The sequence below is a fragment of the Balaenoptera physalus genome (genome assembly GCF_965194825.1).
Source record: "Balaenoptera physalus genome assembly, chromosome: 9".
Lineage (NCBI taxonomy): Eukaryota > Metazoa > Chordata > Mammalia > Artiodactyla > Balaenopteridae > Balaenoptera > Balaenoptera physalus.
Window position 1 is genome coordinate 15893315 of NC_138888.1, and position 25504 is coordinate 15918818.

Below are 25504 nucleotides of genomic sequence, written 5' to 3' on the forward strand. Positions count from 1 at the left end.
AGGGATATAAACCCAGGCTGGGTGACTCCTAAGCTCATGTGCTCAACCATTATACCCACTGCCACCACTGTCTCTTGGACGTGACCTTGATGGTGATACTGACATACGAAGCTACGCTGTCTCCTCCCCTCTCCCCAACCTGCTAAGAAAGGTCTCTCCTCACCTGTCATTATTAGGCTTTTATTACCAGGATCAGAATAATGTATGGGGGAGGGAGAGTGGCAAGAACAGAAAGCCAGAAAAGCCAGCTGGCTTTATAAAGGTGAAAAGTGAGAAGAAAAAAAATAGACACAGAGAACTGAAAGGAGCAAGGGATATAAGAGAGCCTTCATAGGGCGAGTTTGTGACAAAATGTTGAGATGATTTACAAATGGGGACAATATATACCTTGGGAGCAGCTGTCATATGTCGGTTAGATATATATTTAGAGAGAAAGACAGATGGGAAAGAGGGTTTTCAGTTTTGGAATCTTCCTTTGCTGTGTTCTCAAAAGAAGGCAGTAAAGATATTAATTGCTGATCTATGATTATTGGATAAACAAGAACCATCTGATGTTTCTTTGAATGCAACCCTATGCATAAGTGCATCAAAGGGCTGGGCTGTACCCCCATCACTGAGAGATCTTCAGGGAGCAGTTATTTTGTTTGCTCCAGCTCCCTCTCCCCCGGAACTTTAGTGAGAGTCTAGGACTTGGTATCTGAGGGGCAGACTCTAAACCACATTTAGATTTGCCCCTTTTTTCTGACGCTGATTGTCATCATAGGATCTTACTATATGTCTCCAGTCTCCCTTCCCTGAAAATAAGTTTTCCAAGGACCCTTTTCCTTACTATTAAGTAGATCTCTGTTTATAGACCTTATTATTAAATAGACTCTGAGGTCCCATCCAGAGGCTCCCAGAACCCACCAGAAACAACCAAGTCAACCTAAATCCTCAAAACAGCTCAGGCTCAAGCTGAGATGACAGAACACCTTCCTTTTACATTTTAAGATGATTTTGTGCATTAAGGACAAGACTCTTAAAGGGTGTCATTTTATTTTTTAATTTTTGTGGTCAAATGTGCATAGCACATAGTATCAATGATAGTGATAATAGCACTAATAATAATATCAAGAGCCCAAAATTAACACCATGTGTCACCTACCCTATGCCGGGAACTACATGTGAATCATCACACTCGGTCTCCACAGAAGCCCTGAGGTAATAAGCACTGCATTTATCCTCATTTTACAGATGAAGAAAATGAGGCTGAGACAGATTCAGTTCTCCACAGCCACCAAGCTGGGGAGCAGCAGAAGGGAAACTTGAATCCAGGCCCATCTATGCTGTGTTGTCCAGATTAAGAATTACTAATAATTCCATCCCCCAAAGAGAAAGCTGGCTGGAGCATCCCCCAGATCTGTACCTTTGCAAATGTGTTCAGCATCCATGAGAAATCAGGGCTGTGTTTCTGGGGGGCATGATTAGAAGGTGACCAGATCAACCCATTGCTCAAGGGCCCTAACCCATGTGATAAGACTTCCACTTTCCTCTCAAGGGGTTCTGCACTTGAACAACTGCACTCAGACCCCCACCAGTGGCCGGATTCCTCCTCCAACCCACACCTGGGGGTCAAGGTTCTCCCGTACCTGCGGCTCCTCAGCAGGTTGCCCTAAAACTAGCAAAGAGCTCCATGGGCTCAAACAGCTTCAAAACATCCGAAATAGAAGAGAAGTTCATAAATATAACTTCAGTTTCTTTGCACCGTGATGCCAAAGTGTTTATTGTTCTGCTATTGGAACTCAGAGTATCTTTTTCCTGTTAAAAACAACTTGAAGTACAGTGACTAGGTTCCCAGCGCAGTTCACATACATCTAACAAAGCCACAATGTTGTTAAAACAATGCTCGTTTACGATAAGAGTTCAGGACAAATAACTATCACAATACTAATAATTTTTTTTTAAAGAATAGAAACAAAACATAAGAACGTTTGTATTTAGTAAAATGTGTAGACTTGGGGAAAAGCACGTTTAGAGAGAAAAAGATTTTCGATGGAAGATTTTGGAGATTCTAAAAGAGACTCTGGGTGCTTCAGAGGCCGACAGCACAGGTTCTTGTAATATCTAATTATATGCACATATTTTTAAGAGTCTTATTTCTTTTTTTTTTCTTTTTTTTGGTCACACCACGTGGCTTGTAGGATCTTAGTTCCCCGACTAGGGATCAAACCCAGGCCCTCAGCAGTGAAAAGGGCGAGTCCCAACCACTGAACCACCAGGGAATTCCCTCTAATTATATTGTAAAGGGAAAAAAATTCTTCCTTTTCTCTGATACAGATTTGTCACCAGCTCTGACTCTTATCAATGATACTATTGATGACCTTATCAATGTACCGTGTGACACACGAATGAAGTGAAAAGAGGCAGGAGAGTTTTTCTGGAGGGATCTGAGTTTAAAAAAAAAAAAAAATAGAAGAGAAAAAAGACAGTGGAAGGAGATAGAGAGGTGAGTAGAGTTGCTTTTGATGAGCAATTATCTGAGTTCCGAGTGTACCTGTGTGAGCAGCGCCCTGGAAGGGAAGACAGAGGGTGACAGGTGAAGGGCTAGAGCTGGCAGTCCCCGCCCGGCACCCAGTGACCCCATCGGCTGCATACAGTGTGACTGCCATCTGGAGGAAGAGGATAAGTGTGTTTCATGGAGGAGAGTAGAAAAGAAGGGGAACACAGTTAGAACTCCCTAGTGTCTGGAAAACAGTTCCCTTTAAGAAAAAGAAAGCAAGCCCTGATTTGTGTGCCTGCCGGTTGCCATGGTGTAAATATTCCCACCGTGGGCAATTTCAAGCTGCAAATGGTTTAATAACTGGCTCACAAAATTCCTGAATATTTAACCGTCAGCTTCAACGAGCTGGTGCGAGGCAGCTGCAACATGCACTCTGGACAATGCGACTAACCATGTGTAGGTCCAGATGGTTGCCCGTCTACACAAGCACGTGCTGTTCTGTTCTGTGTTTGTGATGTTTTAATTATTTTGAAGGTTACTCATTAAAAACTGGCAGAATATCCATAAAGCTCAGGAAGAGTGCATCTCAAAAGTACATCCTTGCCTAAAAGCCACCAGAAAGCAGAGGGCAGAAAACCGTTTGATCAGTCTAAATTTAAATTTAAAAATCATCACATAGCTGAATTCTTGGGACTATATTAAATTTTCTGATGACTCTTTCTTCTTTGAGTTTTTAAAGAGTGAAAGAAAAAAATCACCCGTGATTTTTCTGGAACAATTACAAAACTTTAAAAACCAAGGGCATGTTCTTAGCAAAAATTTAATGCATTTCCAAAGTGGATAAGAAATGGAAGAGAACATACCTATCCATCTCTTACTCTGTATGGTTCAGCTAATCACACTATCAGAATCAGGGCTCCTCAGACTCAAAGTGCTGTGGAAAGTGCAAAGGTTTCTTCGCGCACAGAGAGGTCAACCCCGCGGAGTGGAGTGCCAGGGAGACGGAGCGCCCAGGGAGAGAGCAGCCTGTACTCCCAAAAGGAACAGGAGAAAGGAGTGGGGGGCATCACCTTCCAGCAGGTCCCTGCCTGTGCCCTGCCTACACAGTCACCATGATCTGATCCAGAGGCTTCCGTGCAAGGTCAGGCACCGTGGCCTCTTTGCTGGGGTACCCCACAGGGAGCAGTACCAGCAGCTTTTCATTTGCGGGGCGGTTCAGGAGTACCCTCAGACGGGGGCCACAGTTGAGAGGAGTGGTCGTGACAGTCACCAGTCCCGCGTTCTGTTAACAGGAGAGGAAAAGAAATCATTTTCAAGTCAGCAGGCAAAACCCCAGCTCTGCTTCTAGCCTGGGCATGTTCTACTCCCTACAGGATTTGCTTGTCCCATCATTTCCCTGAAGTTGGGCGGCAAAGAGACGACCAGCTTGGGCCATGGTGTATTGAATCGTACCTGCCCTCCTGGACCTCCCCAGACCCCACTTTCTCTTAACCAAACAGTGGGAAGCTTCTCAGAGAAGAAAACACCAGTCACTTTTCACTGATGCTTAAGAAATGGGAATGGTTATTTCATGGAAAGAAATGTGGGGAATCCAACTACACCAAAGGAATGGAAAAACAAAGGGCAGTTCCTGGGGTTATATAACCAACCGTGGCAGCAGAGCGCCATCCCCAGCTGAAAATACCTATGTCCAGTGATGGAGGACCGAGTGGCCAAGGGGTATGTAAGAGGTAGAGGAAATACTCCACCAACCTCTTCCCAGCCCCCTCGAATAATAAACATCCGATAAAAATCACGTGTAGCTTCAAGACGCTTTCCCAGTTGGTCCTCTCTATGCCCCCCTGCTTTTCCCGTCAGATGGTCATCGCTAAGCCTGGACCAGAAGGAGGTTCTGGAACTGCCTTTGGGGGTCGAGCACGCCTCCAGTCTCTGTGCAATCTGCCCAGACAAGGGCTTCCAGAAGATTCCTTCCTCCTTCACAAATCAAGACCTACACTCAGACTTATGCCTTACAGAAAGCTAGAGGGCAGCAAACTCCACAGTAAAGTGGGAGAAGTTGCTGATTGGAATGCACAGAAACCACAGGTGAAGGGAACCCACGCCAAGCCTAAACTGCCTCGTCAGGGACCCTATCTAGGACGGGGGCGGTGCCCTGCGGTCTGACGTTGCACAGCAATTCCTTTATCTGTTACAGAGTCAGGAGGTAAATAGGATGCCAGCTCCTTTGGAACTGTTTTTCAAGTCATCTAAAAACACATTCCCCTTTTATGTCACAATGACTATTTTGCAAGTTTTCAGCAAACACATTTTTCTTTGAGATAACGAAGAAGCACAAAGTTTTTTGGAATCTACTGTGCCTTGAAAGTAGGCTCATTCACTCTTATAATCCTGTTTGTTTTATTTATTTCACGTGTTTACTGTCACTCTCCACCCTCTCCCAGGACCGCAGTCCCCACCAGAACATACAGCTCACGAGGTGACTATTCCTGGTGACTCCTGGGATCTGCCACATAGAAGGAGCTCAGAAAATATCTGCTGAGTGAATGACTTGAACCATGTGAAAGGCAGACCTCAATCCTGCTCTGTTTCACGCTTTGCATGGCTGTAGCTACTATGTAGATGGAATTTTTTTAAGCACATGGACATCTTTCTAATGCAATACGATGTAAACTCAACTTCTGAGGACAGGAGCTCTATGATAGAGTTCCCCTTATAGCTATTGAATCATCCCACTGGCTCAGACAACGCAGCTGAGAAGCCGTGCCCTGGAGCTTTCAGGCTCTGAAGCTCTTCACGGGTGTTTACTAAAGCCCTTAAAAGCTTCATGTCGTTACAGATGAAGGCAAACACAGCGACCGTTTTTTGACCCTTAAATAATGTTAGAAGTAAATTTCCAGGAAGGATGCCAGCTTGTTTGAAGCACCAATCCAGGTTTCCAGAGGCAGTTTTTACATCAGAATTCCCTTACTGAGGAATTCCTGTCCCTGAACTGGAAACTCAGCTGAAATTTGCAAATGAAACCACAGTTGGCCCCCAAGTATTAAGTCTGTCTCTTGGGCCCAGTGGGAGGGTGACATACCTGCAGGGCAGCTAGGAGGATGCCACAAGCGATGGAAACACTGATCTCATTGTAGTAGTGGGTCTTTTTCTTGCCATTTGCAGCAATACCGTGTACTTGTTTGAAAATGAGAATCAAAACAGGGGCTGTGTCCAAGTACTCCTTAATCCAGTTGGTCCTAAAGGGGGAAAAAAAAGATATTTAGAAGAATATTTTCTCTTGATGGTTTTTTTGTTCCCTGTTTACCACCTTATATGCATTAAAAATAGAAACATTTACTTGTCTTTCATGTTTAAATTGAAAAAGAGTAGGATTTTTGTTCACGTCATGTTTACCTTTTTCTATCCAAAGTCAGTAAACAGGTATTAATAAGGGCCTGATATAGCAAGACACGTGAAATGCTGAAAGATACAAAGATAGATCCTATAACCCAGAGGGCAGTAAGCCAAATTTAGCAAACTAAAACCTGGTAAGTGTTATTAAAGAAATATAAGACAAGGGCCTTAGGAGCCCAAAAATAAAATGTTAGTTTTGAATGAGATTGTCAGAATATTTCCAAAGTTTCTCTTGAGGCGGGGCACTGAAGACCAGCTAAAGAAGGGGCATTGGGAAGGGCAGCCCAGGGAAGGGATGAGCAAAAGGCAGAATCGGAAGGAGAACGCTTGTCCGGACAGGGAATTTCAGAAGCTTGGTGGGCTGGAGGATGGTGTGCGTGGTGGGGCACGGGTTGGGAGGCTGGCAGTTTTCATACAGATTTTGCAGGGTCCTGGACTTTGTTCAGTGGGTGATGGAAAGTTATCACAAGCTTCTGAGCAAAAGCATCACACGATCGGATCTGTTTCACAAAGAGGCAGATTGGTGTGGGCAAAGGACCAGCTCAAACGGGACCAGATAGGAGACAATGGAAATGGCCCAGGAGAACTTAGAGAGTTGTAGAGGCAGGAGCTGACAGATCTGGCACAGGAGTGCACAAGGGAGAAGAAAAAGATGACAGTGAGTTTGAACCGAAATTCCAGGTGGGCAGATGGTAACATTCTTAGCCTAGTTATGGAGAAAAGGAAGCAAACTTTTGTGGGAGTGGGAGGTAACTCACAGGAGGTATAAATGTTGAGTTTCCATTTTTATTTTCCAGATAAGAGCATATCTTTCTCTATTTCATTACCCTGCCCATACATTTTGGCAAACGCTTCACTCTAGCTCAGATATTCAAAGGAAAGATACTCATACAATGCTATATATTGGAATTTTTCCTTAGGGTAAATTATGTCATCAATAAGCAAGAGATAGTCACCACTCATTTCATTCTTAGCCTAGTTATGCTTCCTTGTTTTTTTTTTTTTAATTTTTATTTATTTATTTATTTATTTATTTATTTATTTATTTATTTATGGCTGTGTTGGGTCTTCGTTTCTGTGCGAGGGCTTCCTCTAGTTGCGGCAAGCGGGGGCCACTCCTCTTTGCGGTGTGCGGGCCTCTCACTATCGTGGTCTCTCTTGTTGCGGAGCACAGGCTCCAGACGCGCAGGCTCAGTAGTTGTGGCTCACGGGCCTAGCTGCTCCGCGGCATGTGGGATCTTCCCAGACCAGGGCTCGAACCCATGTCCCCTGCATTAGCAGGCAGATTCTCAACCACTGTGCCACCAGGGAAGCCCCACTTCCTTGTTTTAAAACACATTAAACCCACGTGTGTATTTTCTACAGTTCCTTGTATACTGCTAATTTCTATACATTACATTCTCAAAGCTACTTTACCATACTTCAACCAGCTTATTCACATTTGACCAGTATCAATTCTTTTTCTCTTTACAAAGCAGGAGAATGTTAATAGTTTACAAAAAAAACTGGAGTCATCTAGCTTTGCCATGTTGGGCAACCCACTCACCTTCTCACAGCTGTGTCCTCAAATGTAAAATGTACTTTTGTACACTCACCTCAAATGGTTATTATGACAGTAAAATCAGTCCAAATAGATCAAGTGCTTAGAATAGTACCTAGTACATAGTACCATGTATGTGTTAGCTAATATTATTATTATTACTACGTATTATTTTACAGTGAATAATTCAAAACAATTTTTAAATATGAGGTGAAGAATAAGCAATTTACTAGGTCAGAGGCAGGTTAGTAATGTTTACTAATCTTTGTACTTATTTTGCCTAGGCATACATTGGTAGCTAGTATTTTGGGTTTGTTCAGTTTTACAAGAATGTATCATGACATCATATTACAGCTAATAAAAAGATAGCAACGTGCCGAGGCCTGTTAAGAAAGGACAATTAGGGCTTCCCTGGTGGCGCAGTGGTTGAGAATCTGCCTGCCAATGCAGGGGACACGGGTTCGAGCCCTGGTCTGGGAAGATCCCACATGCCGCGGAGCAACTAGGCCCGTGAGCCACAATTACTGAGCCTGCGCGTCTGGAGCCTGTGCTCCGCAACAAGAGAGGCCGCAATAGTGAGAGGCCCGCACACCACGATGAAGAGTGGCCCCCGCTTGCCACAACTAGAGAAAGCCCTCGCACGGAAACGAAGACCCAAGACAGCCATAAATAAATAAATAAATAAATAAATAAATAAATAAATAAATAAAGGACAATTAGCACCTTCCACCTGGGGTGAAGGGTCTCACGCCAGCAGCAGGAGAAGAAGGTTTGATGGGTAGGTTGGACCAGATTGTATATCAAGCCTTTAACGACAGCTATGAGTTTCAGAGTTGACTCAAACTGGCTGTCAGGACATATGTTCATTTGTGATGCAATTTAACAAACAGTTATTTAATTACCTACCACGCATCAGCACTGTGCTAGGTGCTACAATATAAGACTTTTTTAAACTGGAGGTCCCTGGACCCTAGAGACTATATATGTGTGTATATATATGTATATCTGTCTGTGTGTGTGTGGGTGTGGGTGTGTGCACGCATATTGTCTGCAGAGAAAGTCTATAATGTTAATTGGATTCTCCAGAGTATCTTGGTGTACCACAAAGGTTTCTAAAATATGGCCTATAAAATGAGAAGAAAAGTAGGCCAATAATTAAATAACTATGTGGTAATGGCTATTTTAAATGCACGGAAGGTGTGTATTAGGTGCTCTGAGCGTAGAGACAAGAGAGCAACTGATGCTGCCTTCTTTGCGGGGTGACGGGGCGGGCAGCGTTTTGCAGGTGCTGCACACACACAGCACAGCAGCTCTCTAAGAAGAGAGACTCGACTTTACCCATCCGTTTTTTCTCATGAATATGCAATGAGATTTATATATTCATTATTACTATCCTGCACTTATTCCAGAACACAGCCATAAGTTACAACGCCAATAGACATCAATTTCAATAGGGTTTAAATATCTCAGGAGAAAAACTGTCCTCTGGGGCAAATAAATGAGACAGGAGTAGGACTTAGAGGCCATCCTTCTCACCACCCAGCCCTGTCTACCGGAGCAGAAGTCCCACTTTACCCCCACAAGACGGAGATCCCACTGCCTTTTCTTAGGCTTGTGTCACACTGGGTACTGGATGGCTGGTGCTGGAACTGGCCGCTAAAGGCCCAGAGCTGAGAGCCAGAGGCATGAGTACCTCTACATTCTACGTGCCAAGAACTCGAGCTGGCTTCCCCTCAGGGCCTTCTGAGAGGTCAGGACAAATATCTGTGCCCCATCCTTCCTCATACTCAGCCTGAGAAGGGGTTAGAAGGGAAAGGAGATGCTTCTGTGGGGAGGGCAGTATTTGTAAAGAGGACCCTGTGACCAGCGTTTTAAAATGACAAGGCTGAGTCGGAAAAACTTGGAAGTGACAGTTTTAACTACAAAAATGACTGAGAAATTATGGAATCCATCCTAGATATTGTGTAGGGTGACTGGTCCTCAATGGGAAAAGTGGGATTAACAAGCATAGTTAGTTGTAGTTTCCAGAAAAAAAATGAAACCTTGCACATGTCTACCCGAATACGCTGAAGCCTCACGGTAAAGCCACTTACACTGAATTCCAATCCGCTTCGTCCCTGGAGATAAGGAAGCCTGCAAAGTTACTAATGCCTAATGAATATTATACCTGTACTAAATTTGTACTTTTACTAAACATGTACTAAAATGAAAGCCTGCTGAGTGAGATCATGTACAAGACTATTTATAGGAAAATGTAATTTACTTCGCTCAAGATCCTCAGAAGTATTTACTAATAATTATTTGGGTCATAGCCTATTTATTTACCAGATTCATATGGCCCTTACTATGTGCCATGACTGTTCTAAGTGCTTACAAATTCATCTAATTTTCATAATGAAGTCGATACTAGACTTATTCCCATTTTATGGATGAGGAAACTGAGGCACAGATAGGTTAATAAGCGGTAGACCTCATATTTGAACCCAAGCACTCTAGCTTCTAAGGCCCTACTCTTAGCCTCTATCTTATCTAATCCTGATACCAAGTTTTTAACATTATCGTTTTGGGTGAGAAAACAGAAGTGTGATGTTTGATTTTATGTGTCAACTTGACTGGGCCACAAGGCACCCAGATAGCTGGTTAAACATTATTCTGGGTGTGTCTGTGAGGATGTTTCTGGATGAGATTAACATGTGAATTGGCAGACTGAGTAAAGCAAATTGCCCTCCTCAACGTAGGTGGGCCTCATCTAAACCGCTGAAGCCCTGAATAGAACAAAACAGGCGGAATAAGGGAGAATTTTCTCCTTCTGCCTGACTGTCTTTGAGCTGGGACATCAGTCTTCTCCTGCCTTTGGACTCAGACTTGGACTGCAACTTACACATTGGTTTTCCTGGTTCCTAGGCCTTTGGTCTCAGACTGGAGCTAGTCCATCGACTCTGCTGGGTCTGCTGGGTCGTGGGACTTCTCAGCCTCCATAATCACTTGAGCCCATTACTTATAATAAATCTCTTTCTCTCTCTGTTTCTCTCTATCTCTCTCTCTCTCTCTCTCTCTGTCTCTCTCTCTCTCCATTGATTCTGTTTCTCTGGAGAAACCAGACTAGTGCACTTAGAGAGAGTAAGCAAACGCCTAAGGTCTTGCAACTGGAAAACCAGAGCTACGATGTGAACCCAGATGTGATTCCAGTTGACATCCCTCACCCCTGCGCAATACGTGTGCTCAAGGCAATTCAGCGGTGAGGCCTGACTTAATTTCCATTATTTCTTCCACAGGTAAAATGAAACTTTTTAACACCTAAAACAAAACCAAGAAACTAAAGTCATAGTTATTTCATTTTAGGAAGCCAAACCAAAGATGCCTAATTCTACCCACTTTTGTACCTCAGTTTCTTCAGGTCTGAAACCCATTGAGGTCCCATCCTCTTCAAGTAGTTTATTTCCTCTTCCTCCTCAATGATCTCCCGAATCTTATGCTTCACATCCGGGTCCTTCACAACCACAAAGGTCCAGGGCTCTGTGTGGGCCCCACTTGGGGCTGTTCCTATCACCCATTAAATTAAAATCAGAAATTGAAACTGCAAGAAAAATCTGAGACTGTTAATTAAGAATAAATATAACTCACATTTGCTCAAAATGAAGTTAGATCACCTGACACACAAAATGCCTGGCGGTAGCCTCTGGGATGCTGCTGCCAGGCCCGTTTTGTTCAGCATCTCTGTCAGGGTCTCCAAACCAACTAACTGAGATCAAGGCCAGTAGTTCCTAGGCTTTGGGAATTTATCACTGCTTCTCTAATCATGTGAGAGAAAACATCCCTAGGAACTACTCTGTGATCAATAAGGGAACACAGATGGGAAGCTCTGATAGCCAAAATCCTCCAAAATGCTGTTTGTTTTGATATTCTTGAAAAATGATCGAGTCATGAAGTTTATTGGAAATGGCAAAATTTAAATGGCAAAATGGTTTCAAAAGCCCTCTCCAATAGGCAATTGAACTATAAATTGTTTAGTGCCTACATCAAAGTTCTGAGTGTGGCACTGTGGGGTTTGTGGCCCTGTTGTGAACACACGAGAATTCTTGGCCCTGGGCACTCAGACACACAGAAGAGTGTCTTCCAGCTCTCACAGGTTTTGGGAAACCTCAGCCCACACTTGGATCTGTCCCAATATCCCGGACAAAGCTTCATAGTGCATCGTGGGACCCAAGGAGCTTAAGTTCCCTTTAAGATTCCAGCCAGAAGCACTTCCCTGGTGGTCCCGTGGGTAAGACTCTGTGCTCCCAATGCACAGGGCCTGGGTTCGATCCCTAGTCGGGGAACTAGATCCGACATGCATGCTGCAACTAAGAGTTCGCATGCCACAACTAAAGATCCCACATGCCACAACTAAGACCTGGCACAGCCAAAATAAATAAATAAATAAATATTAAAAAAAAAAAAAAAAAGATTCCAGCCATGGACTGGACCAGCTTCTGATCTGGGTGTCACCCCTCTGTCCTAGAAATGGCTGTTTCTAGAAGTAGACCACGGTGACCCACTGGTGGTATATTTCAGAAGCAAGTATTCCTTTCTTCCTAGTGAGTAGTTCAGTGGCATAAACTCTACAGGAGGGGTCTCAGGCCTGCCAGCCTTGATGAGTTTGCCATCCACCAGTCCCCATGGTAGAGAGGGCATGATTGAACTGTGAAATGCAAGTCAAATCTAAACATAAAGCCCAAATTTCTGAACAGAGGGATTCCAGTTCACTTTGTACACGTCGTCTGTTAACTAAATATTGGTGTCACCAAACACAAGAAATAAGTTGCCCCTTAATGTTTTCAATTATGCCAAACTTCTCTGAATGTCATATGCACACACCCACATATTTAGATACAGATCTATATACAGAAGAAATTTAGTAACTGCTATTAGTTAGATAAAGGACTCACCAATCTAGTACATTTGTGTTCTTAACTGAAATGAACTGTTTTATTCTTACTTCCTTTTAATTTGGGCAATGGGTTTATAATAGTCATGCAATCATTTCTGCAAATGAACTTAAACGTGATTTATATAGGAATAAGAATCCAATCAGAGGAGACTCTCGAATAGGGGGCTTTCTCATATCTCCTCCCCCTTTTTCTATAATTCTCATCTATTCCTCTGGGAATAGATATTAATTTACATTGAAAATGCATTTGGGGGACTTCCCTGGTGGTCCAGTGGTTAAGAATCCGCCTTCCAATGCAGGGGACGTGGGTTTGATCCCTGGTCAGGGAACTAAGATCCCATATGCTATGGGGCAACTACTGAGCCCCGGTGCCACAACTGAGCCCGCTTGCGGCAAAAAAATATCCTGCACGCCGCAACGAAGATCCCGTGAGCCGCAACTAAGACCCGAAGCAGACAAATAAATAAATAAATAAAAAGCAAAAGAGGGGGAAATATGTTTGCCTTGCTTTGATTTACTTTGCAAATTCACATGAATAAATTTTGCTAGTTCATTAGAATACAGTACTAGAGCATCATGGTGTGTAATATAAGAAATTCAGTTCCCAAAAGAGAAATGTATAAATGTGAGTGAGTGTGTGTGTGTGTGTGTGTGTGTGTGTGTGTGTGTTAAGGGGAGGTGAAAGTAAGGATGTTTCTTTTCCGTTGTATAATAATGTGTTCAGAAATTTTCATTCTTCACAAATTTTATAATGTTGAATAATTTCAGAAGTTTTGAACTGTTGTCACATCTGCTCCCGAGAAGTTTGTATAGTTAAAAGTTTGTAGAAAGTGGAAATCATCTTGTGCCTGGCAGTCAGTCAACACCTGGGTAAGACTTTACAGGTAAACCTATCACTCCAGGCTTTATTCACTGTGTTTGAACTTCAACATTGCTCCACTATTGTCACTTGTAGCGGATGTTCTCAAAGACCCACTGTGCACTTACAGACCTGCTGCTTTGATGACATTATCAATCACTTCCACTGGGACTTGCTCATTACTTATGAATCTAACAGACCGTCTCTTATTGAGAAGTTCATAAAATTCCTGGGATCTCTTAAGCATTTCCTTCTCAGGATACCGGGTGTGGGAGAATGGGACGTGTTTCACCTCTTCCTCTGACACTTGCCATTCGTCAGCGTCTGCCAGTAAGAACAAGGAAGACAGCAAATTAGAGGATCTCTCTTGGTCATGAAGGGGAGTGCAATATGCCCCTCTCCCAAAATATGTCTCTTTAGCATAAGAATTATTTTGAGTTGACTACTTTTAGGAAACGCAGACACAGGAGAAGTTCTGAAAACCCGAGTAGAAGTCACCCTTTTGTAAGAGACATTTACATTTATAAAGGAAATCTCTATTTGGAAGTGTTTCCCCCTCTGTACCAGGAAGAGAAGAATGATTCTAAATCACAAGAAACTCCTGTCAACAGAGAAGGTGTGGACTTAAATCTCTGTAACAATCTTACCCTTGTTTAGTCTGCTTTTCCTGATAACCTCCCATAACTGGCTCTCCCCAGTCCCCAGCACCTTTCTTTTGTCTTTATCTGAAGATGGTATTTAAGGTGGTGGCTAAGGCTATTTGGGGGAGTTACTCAGTTTTCCTGGGTCTCTCCCATGTACACAAGAGATAATACATGTTATTAAATTTCTGTTTGTTTTTCTCTTGTTAATCTGTTTTTATTATGGGGGAGTGGTGTCTCAGCCAGGGAAAATTATTTTTACTCCCTTATAGTCATAAGGTGGTCACTGGGGAGAAGGAAATAAACTTCTCAAGATATCTGTAAGGTTATGAGCTCAAAAACATCAAGAAAAAATGTGAAAAATAGGTCTACAGAATCCTTAAACTCTGATCTTGACTGTCCTTCAAAGCCCAGACAGGTTATAAATCAAGAAAAAGAAAACTTTTACGTACATAAAGATGAAAAATGCAAATTTCTGTTAATGGTGAACTAACTTATTTGAAACAATCTCCATTGGCTGAAAACACTAAGATCTTTTTTTTTTTTTTTGGCCAGATCTTAGTTCCCTGAACTCGTGCCCCCTGCAGTGGAAACATGGAGTCTTAACCACTGGACCACCAGGGAAGTCCCCTGAAAACCACTAAGATCTTGAAATAAATAATTTTTTATAAAGCCCTGTTAAAATCATTGAGTTACTGACAGCATAGTAAGAAATTCCCAGGCCAAAAGTGAAGGGAAAATATGATCCTGCAGAGGTAAATAAGCACAGAAGCTGCATTTGCCCTGATAACATCTGCCAATCCCAGTATATTTGAATTTTTATTTTTATATTTTCAGGGATCAAGAGGGACAGAAATCAAAGCCCAGGCCCATATATGATGGGAAGTCTAACAAGCTGGACCCCCAAGACTACATCCTTAGAAAAACTAAGAATCATAAATAAATCAGGGACTTTCCTGGTGGTCCAGTGGTTAAGACTGCACTTCCATTGCAGGGGGCATGGGTTCCATCCCTGGTCAGGGAACTAAGATCACGCATGCTACATGGCATGGCCATTAAATAAATAAATCAGCCACCAAGAGGTTATAACATTTTGATGGGTCCTGCCTTAAACTTGAATTTGGAATAGTGTGGTCCTGCCTGAAAATACCCCCATTACCCAGCAGAAACAAATGCCAACATATAAACAATTTTAAGTACAATTATCAGCAACCCACAAAAGACAACCAGACATACAAAAAAAATATCTTGAGCAAGAAACAGCAGAATAGGTTTTTAAAAATAGAGTCAGACACCGAATTCTCCAAATATTGGAATTATCAGACTCAAAAGATAAAACAACTATGATTACTAGGTTTAGAGGGGCAAAAAAAAAGACAAACATATATAAATCTGTAGGGTACAGGAAAAGATGAAAAGTGACATAGAAAATATTTTAAAATAGAACTTTTAGAACTGAAAAAGAAAAGAAAAGAATTAAGAACTTGGTGGGTGGGTTTAATAGTAGGTTAGACATACCTAAAGAAAGAATTAAAGAACTGAAGACAACTCAGAAGAAATTATCTAGAAAAGAGCAAGGAAAGACCAAAAGATAGAAAACATAAAAGAAAGATCAAGAAAAATAAAGCAGAGCGAGAATGTTCTAATATACGTGATGATAGTGACAGCAGAAGATGGGAAAGAGGATGTGGCAGAGACCATATTTGAAAGAGAATATCTGATATGAAAAATGCCAGATCTACAGATTCAAGAGGCCCAGTAAATCCCAAGCAGTATAACAGAAAAGAAGCCCACACCTTTTATAATAAAATACAAAATCTTAAAATCAGCCACAGGAAAAAAAAAGATTCCCTTAGGAAGAGGCCCAGATGGCTTCCTGAGGGAGTTCTACCAAACACTCACCGAACAATTATTGCTAAATTTTCTCCAACTCTTCCCAAGAATAGAAATAGAGGAAACATTCCCCACCAGCTCATTCTATAAGACTAGCACACACTTGCTACCAAACCTGACTAGGACATTAAAAGAAAGAAAAGCTACAGGCTCAACTTTCTCATAAATATAGATGCAAAAAGTCCTAACCAAAATATTAGTAAACAGAATTCGACAATATATAAAAAAACAATACACTTCGGCCAAGTTGGGATTACCCCAGGAATGCAAGGTTAACTTAACATTAGAAAAGCAATGTTGTTTGTTACATTCACAAGCTAATAATCACTGTAATGCAGAAAAGGTGTCTGATAAAATTTGGCATTCATCTCTTAGTAAATTGGGGTAGAAAGGAACTTTCTTAACCTGATAAAGTCTAACTATGGGGAAAAACACCAAAACAACCCAGAACCAATTACATAGTTAGTAGTGAAACATTGAAACTCTTCCATCAGATATTGAAAATTAATGAATATTGCCTGCTCTCACCACGGTTCTTATTATGAAAGACTAATTTTTGAAGCTTTTAGAAAAGAATATAGGAGACTATATTCATGACCCTGTAGAGAAGAAGGATTTCTTAAACAAGATACAAAAATATTACCCATAAGAAAAAAATCTGTTCAATTTACCTACAGCAAATTTATCTTTACACCTGCTTGCTTCTGCCACTTCTGCTTTCCCCCATTTCCTTCCTGTTCAGAGAGCTGTGGAAACCGATTATCTGTAGCTCAAGATCTCGCAGAAGATGAAGATGCAATGGAGGATTCAATAGGTGAAACTGAAGCTCTACCTCTGAATACGTGCGTTTCTTCATTCCTTTCAAACCCATGAGTAGACAGTACTTTTGATCTGAACTACAAAGATTTAAATGTGGACTACAAAGATTTCAACTGAAAGAAATTCTAAGATTCTGTATTCAAAAAGTTAAAAAGTGTTAAAAATAGGAATGCTTTGAATGGAGAACATATATATATATATATATATATATATATATATACACACATATATACACTCCTTGCTTATCTTGAGTTAGTCTTGGATTTCTGGTTGTTGTTGGACTTCATCAACTCCTAGAATCTAGGAGGCAAAAGATACCAAAAAGAGGCTACTACAGAAAGTGGACCTTGGTACATCAAACCAGAATGAGTTGATGTGAGTTGGACTTTTCAGGGAATTTTAATCACATAAATAAGGTTTCACCAAGAAGGCTTCCCAAGAAATAGACACTGAAAATATCAGTGGAATCTAATGAGTAGATGGTTCTTTTACACAAAGGCTGAAGACTTTCCTAAATCTGCTCTGATATTTTTCAGCCTGATGGGGACAGGTGCAGAGAAGCCATATCACCAGTAGGAGGCAACTCCTACTCAGATAAGAACAGATAATCAGAGCTCACGATGATAAAATTGCTGAAAATGCCCAGCACTTACTTTCATTAAAGTAACAAATTTAGATTGTTTTAAACCATTAAGGTTTATTTGTGTGCATGTGTATGCCTCACCTGAATTATTATTGTACTACCTAAACTGTGTCTTTAGAAAACTGAATATAATGCTATCATATATCTTCATCATTCACACCACCCAAAAGCCAATGAATATTTGCCTGATATAATGTGTATCCCATGCCTTCAAATGTGTGACAGAAAATAATTAGTTGTTACTTCCTTCTTTGAGTAGATACAAATCCACTTTGATGCCATAGATTAACTGATGTTTTGGTTATGATTCTGATTCTTGTGACATTTACTAAAGGATTTTCACTTCCAGTAATGGTTATTTACATAATTTACACCAAACCTCCAAAGTAAAGAAAGCTAAAATCCTTAGTAAAATACATTTAGAACATTTTCTTCTAAGTACTGAAGAGCTAATCTGTGACTGTAGAACATCACAGTCAAAATCTGGGTGAAGGTTAATACCCACAGAGGTAGACCAGCACTCAAATGTCCAGAGAATATTTTCCAATTACCTAGAAACTGCCATGAGGCTGAGCTGAGATAAAAGGATGGTGACCAAAGTCAAACCCCCAGGGCTATCCAGGGCCTGAAGATTTATGTTTCAATAGTAAGAGTAAAATGTAAGTAATCCAGCCCTGGTGACTTACAGCCTAAGGTAATATCCTGTGAGTGATCCAGGGAACCGTAAACCTTGACCTCAGATTAAAGTTGCCCCAGAGTGTCAGAATGTTGCTGTTCTGGTAGGTGCAAATGTGACTATTCCCTGGAATAAGTAACAGTATCCTAGACCTCAAAAAAATTTTATATGTAATTTTCCAATAGAATGACCAGCAAAGAAGTAATTCCCATAAAATTCAAAATAATAGTTACTTCTATAGGGTATGGAAGAGGTTGTTACTGGGAAGGAACATACAGGGTTTCATGGAGTACTGGAAATTTATATTTCTTGATCTAAGTGATTACTATGTGGATTTTTGCTTTAAAATTATTTGTTAAGCCATTCATCTATCTTTTATACACTTTTCTAGTAAGCATATTACATTTCACAATTAAGGGTTTTTTTGTGGGGTTGTTTTTTTTTTTAATGAGAAGGCCATAGAAACGAATTACCAAAAACACCCACAAGGGTAGATCAACTGACTACAACTGTTATATCGATATAAGAACATCTGAAAAAAAAAAAAAAAGAAAAGACACTTGACACTTTCTTAAGTGAGATAAGAGGATGAGAGATGAACCATCTGGGGAAGGTGGGACAAAAGTAGAAATAGGAATGAATGGGCACAATTAACTTCTCCTGACCACACAGCAATCCTTCATGGAGCCAGAACTATAGCCTAGGTTTCTTAACTCCTTAATCAGTGGTTTTTTTCCCCCAATACAGTAATCCGTAATCCTCCCTTATCAGAGGTTTTGCTTTCTGAGGTTTCAGTGTCCCATGGCCAGCTATGTTCTGAATATATGAAAAGGGAAATTCAAGAAATAAACAATTCATAAGTTTAAAATTGTGCACCATTCTGAGTAAGATGATGAAATCTCATGCCTGTCCTGCTCCATCCCCCCACCCACGTGAATCAATCCTTTGTCCACGTATCCAACCCAATTAGTCACTTAGTAGCCTCTCGGTTGACTGTCAGGATACTGCTTGTGTTCAAGTAACCCTGATTTTACTTAATAATGACCCCAAAGCACATGAGTAGTGATGCTGGCAATTTGGATATTCTCTTACTGTGTCTGATTTAAATTAAAGTTTATCATATGTACAGGAAAAAACGTAGGGTTTCAGGCATCCACTTGGGGTCTTGGAACGTATTCCCTGAGGATAAGGGAAGACTGCAGTAAATGTCCAGAAGGCGAGATGTCACTTTGGGAGCCCTCAGATAAAGATGAGAATGACAATAGGAACAGAGGGAAGAGAGTAAGAAGAGCCAGGGCCTGGCCCTGAGGGTCTGCGACTTTCCTGATGGAATTCAGGTAGAAGAGTGACCTTCTCCCCCAGCAGCAACCCCACACTTCACTCTTGGGTGTATGAAGCCAGGGAACAGAAGGCCAGAGGGAACGCTCGTGAAAAGGGGACTTCAGAGAGACTGAGAACCCAACTACAGCACCAACAGGGACCACAGTTAGCTCACAGCTAGTACTGAGAAACTTCTTTTTTTATGCTTTACGAGCCGGGGCAGTGGGGACCCACAAAGTATACATTTTTTTTTAACTTTTTATTTTGTATTGGAGTACAGCCAATTAACAATGTTGTGTTAGTTCCAGGTGCACAGCAAAGCATCTCAGCCATACACACGTGTATCCACCCCCCCTTCAAATTCTCTTCCCATCCAGGTTGCCAGGTAACGTTGAGCAGAGCTCCCCATGCCACACAGCACGTCCCTGCTGGCTTGAGGAAGTAAGTGTGACGGGAGAGTGGCAACTAACACCTATCAGCTTTCTAGCAATCCACCCTGAACCGAACCCAGATGGCATCAGTGTCAACCCTGAACCTTAGCAAATGTGTCAGCAAAGACTTCAACACTAGTGGTACTCCCACACCATTTGTCACGAAGTCCGGCAACCTCCGCAGTCAGTAAGTGGAAAATGGGCCAACGCATGCAAGGTCTCTTTAACTTTGGGTCCCTTCAGCGTTTGTGTAAACTAAAGGCAGCCGAGGGGCATGACTCGGCAGTTTCTGTAGCAGCTAAAGTCCAGGGTAGGCGCTCCTACGCTAGCGGAATGAAGGGGCTGCTGCCTGAGCTTTATCAGCACAGCCTTATCTCTGAGCACAGCAGACAAATGGTCCCAACCACCACTGGGTTGGATTGTCCAGAAGGGCCATCCAAGCAGAGCACAGGGGCGCTGCTCTTCCTGGAGCCTCTCCCAGAAAGTCTACACTTGGCCTTGGGAAAGGGGACAGGCTGAGCCCGCTGGAAGAGAAGCTCCAAGGGATCTCAGGGCAGTGAACCGATAAAAAAAGCACAGCTCTCTCCTTCCTCTTGAACTCCTGACTGCCCCCGAGGCATAAGCCCTCACCAGAGGAAAGAGAACAGCCTCTGTTCCGCAGCTGTCCCGCCTCCACCCCAGACCAGCCAAGCCACTCTGGGGGATTCATTCAAGCTGTGGAGCCCACATATTCTAAAATAAACGCACACTACTGTGGTCTGCTTTTAATATAAGTCCTGTGCTGTCACACATGGGGTTTGCTATTGACACCAAGACCAACACGTCTTTTAGCATTGCTTGAATGCCAAAGAATCCTAAATTGCTCCATAATTAGGTTTAATGACCAAGTAATTCTAGGCCACTTCTATCCTTTAATGTTTAACTTAGAGGCATTTTTCTGGCTGCATCTCTACGTGAATTGCTTTTGTGTTTTTGCGGTTCTACTTCTACAGAATCTTTGCAAATGGGCCGAATGTTTTCCAGCTATGAAACTACAAGGCCAATTTGTGTCATGTCATCCTTGTTCCCTCCCTGCGATTTCTGGGGAGGCTTGAGCGCCAGTATTAATAAGGCTCAGGGTGACACGGCTCTCACAGTAGACAGATTCTGAAGGTGGCAATGAGAGCAGCTTCAAGGCTCAACACCGGCTCAGAGAACGCCTCCTTCCCACCGTCTCAGCCATCATTCTGCTTCCTACGTGGGCCTCTCAGCCATCCGACTCCCTGACTGCAATATAGACTCACTACCTCACTAGCAGCAGCAAGGGTGGTTGGGGGCTGGGGAGTCTGCGGATGTCCAGATGGAAAGGCCTTGAAGAAAGCAACGCTATCCCAGGTGAAGTTGACAGAACTTGTTTTCTGAGCCCCTTTACCTCTCGTGGTGTCCCCGGTGTCCCCAGTGTTCTGTGCTGAACTTCACTTTCCCCAGCAGAACCCACCCAGACTCCCAAGGACAACATCTCCATTCAAGCCTTTTCCTTTCCCTAATCTTCTCTCATCTGAATTTGAATTTACCTGTCCTTTGTCCTAGAACCATAATGTCTTACAGGAGCCCTGGTAGACCAGCCTTTTAAAATTAGCCATGCAGAAGTATGCACACGTAGGTGTGCCAAAGAATGATGAAATGCAAAGATGAAGCTGAATTTTTTGCTTCCTCGGGCAAAGGAAAACTATGCTGGTCATGAGTGCTGCCCTACATAGTGTTTTTGTCAGCGGTGTGCTGGTAAACCAGCTCTCTGAGAAGAGGGGAAAAAAAGAGTCCTGGTTTATAGCACTTGCCAATTCCCATAGAGTAAACCCTCCCATCATGGCCCGATCTCAAGCTATTGGCAATTGAACAAATGGCCCACAAATTTCCTGAACATTGATCAGTTGGCTCTCGCTAGCCCCATAGGCTAGCTCTTGCACACCACTTGGTTGGGAAGCATGGAGTTCAGGCATTGGTGGACTTCCAGGCATGTAAGAGGGTTGATATCATCTGCAGGAACAGTGTTACTTGGTTGAGACTGTTGTTGATTGGTTGGCCCTCAGAGGGGCTGGTACTAGAGTAATTCCATCTCTAATTGGTTGACTTGTTAAGCTTTCACTGAGATGTGTTGTCATTGATCCAATGAACAGGTTTGAAACAGCTGCCTATGGGTACATAAAAATCTGTCCTTTCCCAAGTCCGAGGGAACATTTTTATTCTCAGGTGTTGCCCACACCAGATAAAAATTTTAACAAAGGCTTTTTCAGTGGTCACCGGGACAATCAAAATTTCAGTTAGAATAATAGCTTCTGGATGGCTAGTGAAGCTGAGTGAAGAAAATCCCCACTAACATTAAAATGGACACATCTTAATAAGATGTGTTTCCTATATCTTTTTCTCCTATTTCCAGATCCATGAGCTTTCATGAATCTGGGCCTGACTGGAGAATTTTTGTTCAGTATTTCCCATTCATTTTAGGGAACCATCTGAGGTTTCCACTTTGAGATTAAATACCAGTCATTTCTCCTCCTCAGACCTCTGCTACAGATAAACAGGGAACTGAAATGCGTTAACAGGATGCCATGTGTGACTGGTCCCCAGAGGAAGTCTGTGTCTGACTTCTAATCCGCATGTCTTCTCTGTACCCCCGACCCTTCCCCACCCCCGTCCCCACACACATGCTGATTCCTTGATCTATGAATGTCGAATAGGAATTCTTTGTGAATCAGACCTGGCGGAGGCTAGATTGGTACCCATATATTCCTTAACTCACACTAGAATGGCCCATAATACTTATTTTACTGTTTTGTCCCTGATTGTTAATTGTCAAAATGGTTTGAATCTGGTATCTATTTGCTGTTATCAAAACCATCTCATGTTTCCTTGGTAATGGAATCCCTTCTCTTCTCCAATTATACCTCCAATTATACATCCTCTCTTAGACTGTGTCCACCCACCCGATGGTTAAGAGCAGGGACTTGGGTGGCAGAGGAGACCGAGTTTAAACATTAATCCTTACCTACCACCTGTGTGCCTGTGTGACGTCAGTAAGTATCACTTATGTAAACAACAAAAATCCCAACAAGAGACTGTGAACTCTGCACTCGGGGGAGATTTGCTCATGGCTGCCGAGCAGCCACTATGTGTTCAGTTCCTTTCTCTGTGTGAGGAAGAGAGAGTGGGGAGGCAGAGGATTAAAAGTGAATCATTAGGTGGAGAAGCAGAACGGGGCCATACAGCTTTGCTCTCTCTTCCCAACCTTCAGGCCCAGCCCCAGGTCCCTGGTTCCCCACCAGCCTTATCAACCCGCCTGTATCCCTCAAACTCTTGGGTCTTCAAATCCAGTGGCCTTTCCTCGATACACACTACCTCTGGTCTCTCAGGGAATGTTTAACCCTGCTGGCTATCTCCTGCCCCCTCTGTTCTGGGTCATTCTTTGGGAAAAGCAGCCTAGCAGATTGCCTGTAGGCCTGGACTCTGGAACCAGCCTGCCTGGGTCCTGACTCTACCACTAATTGCTTGGGCAGGTGACTTAGCCGATTTGAGCCTCAGTTTCCTTACCTGTAATACGGATATGATAATAGTGCCTGCCTCACTGTATTGTTATGAAGACTAAATGATGCACCATATGTAAAAGTGACATGGGATACCGGAAGTGCTATGTGAGGGCTTGTCATTACTACCCTGGCCCTCCTTTCCCACACCTTCTTTTCTGAGTCCATTGCTCCTGGCAGTTCCTCTTATCTGAAGATGCCCCCCGCCCCGCCAAGTTCTAACCTCAGCCTTCTCTCTAGCAATACCCTCCAGTGAATTCATTAGTTTTCCAAGTTCCAAGCATCACCCCTATGCTGGTGACTCTCCAATCAGTGTCTGTGGCCTGGATCCCTCACCTAGAAACCTCCCTGCCTTTCTGCTTCAGTGGGTCACTATCCTCTCAAATCTAACACGTCCTGCACTACATTCAACAGCTTCCCCTTTAGACCAGATCCTCTTCCCTCACCCATTTATGACAGCTGTTATTCTGATTCCTCCAGTCTCCAAATCGTGCCCTCTTCTTCCTCTGCTGATATCTAATTTATTACTAGACCCTACTGCTCTTCCTTGACCGTCCCTCTAATTCACCCCTTCCTCTGCATCGCACTGTCACCACCGCCCAGCCCATCATTACTGGCACAGATCCTTACTCAGCTTCACAGTGGGTCTCGTGCTCATTCAACGGAAGTGCTTCTCAACTGGCATAACTGGCATTCGGGGTTAGTGGGGGAGAGTAAGAGGCTGCCCTGCTAGGAGGCTGCCTGGATTTGCATCCTCCTGGGCAGTACATTTAGCACTGCTGGCTCCCAGCACTGAGTGCCAGCTCTATACCCCACCCCCCAATCCTGACAACTCAGAACACACACACACACACACACACACACACACACACACACACACACACACACACACACATCCAGGTGGCCTCTGTTGGAGGGAGGGAGGGAGGGTGGAGGCACTACTACCCCAGCTGAGAGTCACTGAGCCTCTTCCAAGTCGAATCCATCCCACAAAACCACCTCAGACAAACCTCAAACACAGACTACTCAAAGCTCCTCCAGAACGTCTCCCTTCCTGCCTGCCTCCTTCATCACCTCTTCTTTCTCAGGTCAACCATGCCCTGGCCCGCCCTCAGCACCCCACTTCATTTTCACCCCTCCCCTGGTCAGTACAGTCCTTCCATCTTCTTGACATCTTTCCCCGGGGTTCCGGACTCAGGCTCTTTCTGTTCCTCTTTGCCTCCTAACCTTTGTATTCATATCCTAGTAATCCCCCAGGCCTGCTTCAGCCTTTTTCTAGCTGCCCCACCAAACCTCCAAGCCTTCTCAAAACACCTTACAATCAGTTCCACCCATTTCGTCTCTGTTTTACTCTCTATCGTTTGCCTGTTTATTGCCTTGTCTACTGAGTTGGACACTCAGATTGGAGGACAGCAGCCACTCTTATCTGTGACCCACTGGGCTGGTGCAATGAAGGGTAGCGAGCCCCTAGGTAGATGCCCCTTTTTTATTCCAAAGTTCTTGATCAAAACCTGACCACTTAACCCGCAGCCACCCCAGCCTGTGATGTGCCCCTTCAGAAAGATTTTAGCAGCCTCAGAGGACTGGAGCCAGGGAAAATGTCACCCCCTCAACAGCTTTTTACTGAGGACCCAGGAATAAAGGGAGCTTGGTGCCAGCAGGTGACAAGCTGACCACGAGAGAGAAATGATGTCTCTGTCACACACTGATTTGTTTGCATGACAGAGGTTGATGATGAAACTGACCTGCCTATGTTTCTTCCTCTCCATAAGCCCCACCATCCACTTGCCCTCATCCTAAAAATACAAAAGTTGAAAACCAAGCAACATGGCCAGTGTCTTTACCTTCTTCCACCTGGTGGACTTCAGTGCTGTCTTTCAAGTCTTCATCCACCCAGGGGCGAGCCTCGGCCCTGGCTCTAGGCTCCCCCTTCCTTCTCTGGGTGCCTCCATCAGCACTTTTAAAGATCCACACCATCAAAAGGCAGACAACTCCTACCAAGACTGAAGTCAGAAGAAACATGGTGGTGAGGCTGATTCTGAATGGGGCCGATACTTCCGAGGCTGTTATTTAAACAAACAGGGACAGGAGTGGGGAATGCCGGGAGACGGAGTGAAGGAAGGAGAGGGGGGCCAGGGGAAGGAACAGAGTCAACTCGCTGACTCTGCGAGGACTTTGCAAAGGAGAAAAGATCACAGCCGTGTGTCTCGGGTGTGTTGTGGCTCTGGGAATGCACTGGTGCGTGCACTTTTTTAAACTGTGTGCTCAATCAATATATTCTTAGACAATAATTGCCAGGATTTGAGGAAACACTTTAATG

At 43.2% G+C, this 25504-nt stretch overlaps 1 protein-coding gene across 1 annotated transcript; it reads right to left on the reverse strand.

Moving 5' to 3' along the window:
- Positions 1-1733: 1733 nt before the first annotated feature.
- Positions 1734-25504, reverse strand: IYD (iodotyrosine deiodinase). Its single transcript, XM_082474945.1, has 5 exons — positions 25029-25504; positions 13334-13525; positions 10796-10955; positions 5559-5715; positions 1734-3761 (listed from the first exon to the last, which is right to left on the reverse strand). The coding sequence occupies exons 1-5, from the start codon at positions 25204-25206 to the stop codon at positions 3579-3581; spliced, it is 870 nt and encodes a 289-aa protein (XP_082331071.1). The 5' UTR covers positions 25207-25504; the 3' UTR covers positions 1734-3578.